Source organism: Bison bison, unplaced genomic scaffold (genome assembly GCF_000754665.1).
Source record: "Bison bison bison isolate TAMUID 2011002044 unplaced genomic scaffold, Bison_UMD1.0 scf7180017864525, whole genome shotgun sequence".
NCBI lineage: Eukaryota > Metazoa > Chordata > Mammalia > Artiodactyla > Bovidae > Bison > Bison bison.
This window is the reverse complement of record NW_011495076.1, coordinates 11,755,449-11,763,620: the sequence shown is the minus strand read 5'-3', so window position 1 is coordinate 11,763,620 and position 8,172 is coordinate 11,755,449. Positions and strand designations below refer to the sequence as shown.

General features: G+C 36.3%; 1 protein-coding gene across 2 annotated transcripts; it reads right to left on the bottom strand.

The window, feature by feature from the left end:
• Positions 1–827: 827 nt before the first annotated feature.
• On the bottom strand, positions 828–8,166 carry CAV2 (caveolin 2). 2 transcript variants are annotated; one of them, XM_010831207.1, is made up of 3 exons: positions 8,006–8,166; positions 7,495–7,682; positions 828–3,064 (listed from the first exon to the last, which is right to left on the bottom strand). In XM_010831207.1, the coding sequence occupies exons 1-3, from the start codon at positions 8,153–8,155 to the stop codon at positions 2,914–2,916; spliced, it is 489 nt and encodes a 162-aa protein (XP_010829509.1). In that variant the 5' UTR covers positions 8,156–8,166; the 3' UTR covers positions 828–2,913. The 2 variants fall into 2 exon arrangements, with proteins under 2 accessions (XP_010829509.1, XP_010829510.1); XM_010831208.1 differs by lacking the exon at positions 7,495–7,682 and having other exon boundaries at positions 2,876–3,064.
• Positions 8,167–8,172: the final 6 nt, after the last annotated feature.

Below are 8,172 nucleotides of genomic sequence, written 5' to 3'. Positions count from 1 at the left end.
AACAGCATGATTGCATATATGTAGCCAATCTTCATTCTATGGAAGTCACAGAAAACAAGAAGATGGGAAGCTCCTAAGAGATCCTTGAGTCCAATCCTCTCATTAAAAGTAGGAAACTGAGACCTTGAGATGAAACCATTTGCAGGAGCTGACATACCTCAGTAATGGCAGTGCTGAGATAGGCATCCAGATGCCTGACCTGGAGGGCAGGGCTCTTTTCACTTAAGTCCAACAATTTCCCAAGAAAATGATTTAAGTAAATTCATGGGATGTAGACAACTACTGAAAAGAAGGACTTCTAAATTCTCCACATTTTTAAAGAGCATTTTGCAAAGCAAAACACATACTTTATTATTGGAGGTAGGTCATTTTTCCAGATTAACTCACAACAAGAAAATCTATGCCAATATCAGCAGCTACTCTTCACATACTAACTTTCCAAAAATAATTTTGGACTCTGGTCTGGTACTAGTATCCAAATACATGTGATTTATATTGTTTTACTTTCTTATTTAAAAAAATTGAAAACAGAAATATGAGTTTATTTAGGATTAGCAAGAGACTATTTCATGAAGAATATGAAGTATAGTTGGTTTAAGAACATGCTATTCTATCATATTCATCAAGTGATAGAAAAACTTATAGGGAACCTCTTAAGTGCTGGGAAAATAAAAAAAATTACCAATCATGTGATTTTTTACAAATATATTCCAGAATAAGCAATAACTCATGTATGTTTACCTATTATAAGTTTTTAATAAGGAAAAATTAGTTTGAAAAGGTTCTTTATTGATGAACTTGATATGTAATAAAAGCAATAAACACACTTTATAAGTTTAAAAAAGTTTATTATAGATACTGGGAAAGTCCCACCATCACCCACCTCTTCCCCACTCACAAATAAAAGAACCAACATATTTGTACATGAAACCTAGGTCCACTTGGTACAAAATTTCAGTCTCTGAAATAAAATAGTTAATGACAAATCTCAATAAAAAGTGATTTTGAAGATGATCAATGCTATTCAGAAATAAGAAAATCATATAGTCTACTTGTTACAAGTTGATAGGTTTTTTTTTATGTGACTATGTATGTATATTTTGGCTTTAAAACTTGCCAATTTGAAAAAACTTGCTATTTGAAAAGATAGAAGCCATGATTTATTTAAATAGATATTTTATTAATCAAATACTTTTGCTCAAATGACATATCCAAATATGTTTTAAAAACATCTTAAATATAAGGTATAACTATAAAGTCATGAGACTGATTGACCTTTTTGACTAACATAGTAATATCCATATTGTCAAATGAGAAATAATGCTGTAATGATCATGAGAGTGTTTTCTAATGATGCTACAATGACCTAAGACAGTTTTGAAAAAATCTCTTTGTAGCTACCTTCAAAAGGATATAAGCTTCATAATTTAATCATTCATTTGCTTGGTTCCCCAGTAGAATTCCAGTTCAATCATCCTTTATATTCACCAGTCTTAGAAACTTGGGAAAATAAAATTAATTTTCACTGAATGAGGAGTTGTCATCTATGAAACTATTTAAAGGAATGTTAATCTAAGTTCTGATAGTAATTCTGAAATTTGGGCATTGACACACTTTTAGGGTGTGTAAATTATAGTTAACCACTCACATTATAGACAGCTTTTATGTAGGCCTATTATTTTAGAATAGAGATTTTTAAAACAACAGTGACTCATAACACTGAAATAGGACTCTACAGTTCAAAAATAATAAGAATAATTTTATACTGTGCAGTAAAACTTATATTAGATAATATCTTGAAAGTTTGTAGCTAATACTTTTTAATTTATATATACATAGCTCAGTAGCACGGACCCAATAAGTTAACCACTTTGCTGAAGTTAATACATGAATTACTGTAGCTGAAATTGTACTTAAGTATCAGAAATAGCCATTATTTTAAAATGTTATTTAGTAGCACCAATATTACTTGAAGGTAAAGAGAAACAATAAGAATGCAGAATACAGGATTAATTTTTAACTACAAGACAGAAATAATCTCTTAGATGAAATATCAGTTAGGTTTGTATTAAGATCACAGCCAGATAAACATTAGCCATGAAACATTTCAGGATTTCACTTGGAAGAGTAAGAAAGAAAAGCCTTGTATATCTCTCTTTTACATTCAATTACCAAAGAAGATGCATATGCTTATGTAATCTGGACAGTGCAATCTCACCAATGAAGTTCCTTATGGAAGATACATTTACTCCTTCTATATATTAGTACAAGATAACAAATATAAAGAGTGCTTTAAAACAATCTGATTAGGGCAACATTTACAATAACTACAAAATATACAGTAGATTGAAACCTCTTGTTAAATATACCTGTAAGTTAACAATACCCTATTTAAAGGAACATGTTTTCATGAATCTATTTTCACATTTATTTGAGAGCCCCTATCATTACTTTTGTAGGATCTTTGTATTATCTTATCTCCAAGTATCCCCATGACTTTATCTGCAAAGGTTTTAAAAAGTATTACTTCCAGAGTAAAAAAATAGGAAATTCCATATTTTTATGAGCAGTTGTACACAAAACTATTGTAGTGTTTGAGAGAAATATCCCTTGATCATTACAGATTCATCATTATAAAATGCATACCTTTGTACTAAAGAAAAAACTGCCTGCCTTTAAAATTAATTGTTGCCTGCTGAATAATTCTGATTATAAAGTTAGATACGAAATCCTTGGCTTTTAATTAGAAAAGCATTATTTGAAAAGATCTGCCAATAAACATTCTACATGTGGTTACCCATCTTAATAGCTTTCTTAATTTGAACAGTTGGGGAATTAACAGAACAGTAGTGCTTTTATGTTATAAAAACAAGTATTACAGTATCCAGATCTCTGGACCTGGGGCCCAAGTATTCAATCGTGGCTCAGTTGCAGGCTGACAGAAGAGAAGCTGCGTCCTATACTCGTACACAATGGGGCAATGACAACATCTGTCACACTCTTCCATATTGTCTGCACTGAAGGCAGGACCATTAGGCAGGTCTTTACAAAAGGCATTATAATCCTGGAACGGAGGAAGAGAGATACGTAAGGATTACTGGTGTTTCCAAATAAGGCTGCTGACTCTTGCACATGCATGAAAAGATATAACAGTGGCCCAATTCACCTAAGCCAGGTTGAGCATATGAAACAAATGAACAGTTACCTACATCGTGATAAGATACACAGAAAATATGTTTAAAAAAATAAACAGGCATGTACGTGATCAACACCAATATTATTTCTATTGGTAGCAGGCAATTTAAAATAGTAAAGCAAAATTAACCAAAACAGTAAATTTATTTACTTGATCTCTGGCCCTAAATATTAACCTGCCTAAATCTTCTTATTTCTCTGAATTTCCACTTCCTGGTAGCTTTTCCTGTTGTCTTCCCTCCCCATTGGACCACGCTAGGTTGGATACTCCTTTTTTGTGTTTCTGAAGTACTGAAAAAAATTTCTTAATTCTCAAATTTATCAAAAGATATCATAGATGATTATATCTCTCTTTCGTATTAGAATGTAAGCTTTTAAGCGAGGATATCCTTTACCCTTGGTAAACATTTTAACTGAAGTGAATTTAACATTCTCTTATGCTTTATATTATTAATTTTTCATAGTAATTACGCACACTGAAAAGAGTTGTGTAGTGTAGCTAAAAGAGCCCTGCAATTATGTCAGAATTCTTAGACAAGAAGAACTCGAATATCCTGAATTTATTTTTTCTGTATGCCTTTTCTTAAAGTAACTTCATATTTTCATATTCCTCAGGTTGGTGAAGTTTTTCAGTAATCCTCTGCATAACGTTCTTTGTCACAGTAGTGCTTTTTGGGCACAAAAGTATTTGTGAACTCTCAGGCATTGCTGGAGGGCTTCATTAGAGTTTTTATTATTACTTGGGTGGGCACAAAGAAGTGAGGTTGATTTTCTTGGTTTCCTATTAAACAGTGACTTAAATAAAGGTCTGTTGTATTTAGCCAAAAATGAAGAGAAGATCAGGCATTTGTCTGATTTAGAGATATTTTTAAACTATTAAATTATTCATATGGACTTTCTACAAAAATTATATTTATCTTGTGTTTTTTTCCCAAGTGCTAAAGATTTGAAGCATTTTTTTTAAAAAGAAAATTAATTACTAGGTGTTTTAGAGCTAAATGGTTGAATAGAAACCTGAATGATGGTAACTTTTGACTTCTTATCCCATTATGTTTCTCACTTGATGTGTGGCTTTGGGCAATTCCCTCCAAATTAATGTAAGAACAGGAAATCTTAGAAAGCAGCTATCAGGCTTACCACTTACTATGCATCTCTGATATGTCCATATGATGCAGCCACTATGATGAACAATAAATAGAACTATTTTGAAGGCAGAATATATAATAAAAACAATTATGACAAAATAATCTCAAATTGACTTGTTTAGATTGGAAAGCTTCCTAACCAAATTCACTTCCCTCAGAATATAATGCATTTTCCATTCTTTCTTAGGCTGAGAAATTTTCTAACCTCTAGTGCCTTAGATCTCCATGTCCTAAGAGGGAATTAAGCACAGGACAAAAGTGTAGTTGCCCACATTTGAGGACTCAGTTCACAGGATTTTAACTTCATTTTCTTCAAGTTGTTCTCTCACTTTGGATCAGAGGATCCAATGATTCTTTGACAACAAACTTAAATTGTGTTCTAACATCCCAGCTGGTTCCCTTTCTGAAACTCCAGGCAATATGGAGTGACCCACAACTTCGTTCAGGCTCACTGTCAGCCTTAATAGTGTCAGCCTCAGTGTCAGGCTCAGTCGTTTCTTAAACACATTTTATAATTAGCAACATTATATATTCATCCACTGGACAATAAATCCGTGAGAACTGGGACTTTTGTTTAGCTTTGTATTTATAGTGTCACACAGATTGCCTTGTCACAGCAGTTAGCTATATTAAAACCTTCTGGGAAATGAGACTGTTACTACTGCATTTCTATCAGTTAGATTATATATTTGAATTACATTCAAGCAAAAATAAAAGGCAGAGGGGTTCAAGTTACATTTCTTTGATATGATACACTTATGACCTATGGTTGTCAAATGGCATACAGATTCAAACCAGTCTCTGATATGAACTCAAACCAATTCACCTGTTCCTAATGTCCTATACTTCTGGCCTAGGATCCAACATCATCAGACTGAGTTGTGAGTGCTTTGTTGTTGTTTATTTAATCTAAAGTCAGATCCATTGTGACCATGGAGTGTGGTTCAAAGAGCTTATAACTGCATATTTTCATAGCCTTGACCACCAAAAAATAAGGTTTTAAAATGTTTGCTCTTCTATGAGACTTTTCCTTGATCTGGTCTTATCGTGTCATGGGAATGTAATCCATTAATAATAAACCTATTTTATCAAGGTATAAACTAACTTCTAAACATTTTTGTTTGAAGTCACTCCTCTACTTGCAATCACAGCTGCCTGATGACATATGTATGACAGTTAAATATTAATGTGCCAAAATGAAAGTAATTTGAAAAATAAGTTGAAGTTAAATAATACAGTTTCTGTGGTTGGAAAAAAAGTGGTTTGATGATTCTCTGCTGGAAGCACCACACCAAAAATATCTCCCATTCTTAGGAGAGCCAGGTGGAGAGAAGCATCATTTGGTTAATTGTAGTTTTACTTACATCTCACTACCATTTGGTAAATAAAAACCCTTTTGTTATCAATTATTCCACAAGTGCTTTAGGAAAGCCTAGCTTTTTTGACTGGCAGTCTGTATTTCCAAATAGTTCCATAGCCAGCATTTCATAATATACGATGTGGTCACTCAGTTTTTCACATTTTGGAAAGTGAGAAAATGGACATAGAGGTTACGTGACTGGTTTTATTCAAAAGATGTGCTGATTTGTGCTAATATCTAAATATGACCTGATTGTAAATCTGGACTTTGAGGATCTGTTCATGTAAAAAAGGCAAAGATTTTCATTCTTCTTAGTAGTTTTTTGACACTTTCAATATCGTTTGTTTACAGCTTTCAGTAATCAAATTACATTGATGTTTGTCATTTTTAATATCATAAATTGCTAATTTTAATCTCATAATTTTTAATCTCATTAAATTTAATCTCATAAGTTTAGTGAACTTCAATTTATCCCTAAAAAGTCTTTTAAACTCTTTTCTTTCTACAAAGCCTTCCCTGTGTTTCCCTCCCCCACCGATTTAGCTGTTTCCCTCAGCAGCTACCTCTGTACCTAGCCAGTTTCCCTGATGTGCTGTGAGTTAAGCTGAAGGCAGATCTTGCCTTATTCATCTTGCCGCATTCATCCTGGGCCCAGTACCCAGCGCAAACTCAGTACTCAATAAACTTTCTTAGTTGAACTAACCAGCTAGCTAACTGACTAAAGAAATTAATTCAGATGGTAAAGGCAAATGGAGAACAATTTCATAACTTCTAACAATGAACACAACATATATTAGGGTGTGGTATTACCATATAAAATGATTAAGAAAAAGATATGGCGGCATCAAGGGTTATGTATTTCTCCAGGACTGCCCTAAAAGACAAGATTCACAATTGTTGCCATACCAGGGATAATCTGAATGCTCTTCCTCTCAGAATAAAGTGGACATCTTTTAAAACAACAATAACACAATTTATAGGTCAAATATGACATTTCCTTTAAAAATTTTTAATGCTTAAAAATGTTCTCTGAAGCTTTATGATACATTTTTTGTGTGAAGAAAGTTACTCAAAACATCCTAAAATGTCCAATAAGTTTCTATATTTATTTTCCCTTTAATGCCCTAGATGCCACTTCTATTGGGGCTTTAGAGGTGAAAAAGTAACTTGGAAGCCTTCTCATTGTCATTATCTGTAGTTTGAATTTTCACTCATTTGTGCTGGGAGCCTGTACACCTTAATTGCACACACCTTGCATCTTCTCTGGTCTTATCCTTGCCATTTGCCAGTGGCAGGCTTGGAGCAACCCCTCCATAGCACTGCTTAACCAGGTCTGACATCCCTCTGCAATGATATTGTTGTTAGCATTCTGTTCAGAGATCACTTTTGTTTTACCCCAAACACAGGTGGTGACTGAATGAAAGGTGATGAAAGAAGTAAGAGCCTTGCCCAGAACCAGAGGCACAAGTCAAAACAGGGCCCTAGGAGAGCGCAGCCTGTGGCAGGAAGCATGGCCTCCAGATCTCCACCTGCACAATCAGCTGGGCCTTAGCACTGGAGGGAAAATCACACCCGAGGACAGAGGGACATACCTTCTTCTGTTTTTAAGTCCTAACCCTACCTACAAATCTATCGAAGCACACTGCCTTTCAAGGTCTCCTAGTTCCTGCTACTAGGTTGGGAAATGATGCACATTCTTCTGCCCAGCTGGAAGAAGGGGAGGGCAGGGGGCAGGTGGCAAAGAACATTCCGACGTCTCAGAAAGCTGGCCCATCCCAGTGTGCCCCTTCTCACCAGATATGCAGACAGCTGAGGGCGGCAAAGAGAATTCCCGCAGCGAAAGCCAAGGGAATAGCCAGGAACACCGTCAGGAACTTGTAGATCACATATTTGCTCATTTCAAAGAGAGCGTGGCTGCAGATCCACACTTTGTCAAAGGAGTGCGTAGACACTGGCTCTGCAATCACATCCTCGAATCCCACCTGCGGAGACAAGACTCGGGGATCCTGAACTGTCATCCAACCTGCCTCACCAGGAACCAGGAGTACTCAAGAAAGACAGAATTGACTGGGATGCCCCACCTTCTCTTAGGGTCACGGTGCGAGCACAAGAATTTGGTTACAAATTCCTGGCTACGTACGCGGCCCCGCGGCGAGAATCTGGGCCCCAGACCCTGCGGGGCTGACCCAGTGGCAAGTGTGGGAGTTGGGGTCGGAGCAGGGTAGAGGAGGCACCCTCATCCCAGGCCTTGGCGGGGGTTCTGGGACGCCCTCAAACCCAGGGGAGGGCCCGCCCTGGGCTTCACCTTGAGATGCGAGTTGAGCCTGTGGGGATCTCGGTCGCTGCCTGGGTCCACGAACTTGTCGGGGTCTGCGTAATCGACGCTGCTGTGGCGGCTGTAGGAGTCGTCGTCCATGAAGAGCTGGACATCCGCCTTCTCGGTCTCCAGCCCCATCGCGGCGCTTGGTGAGC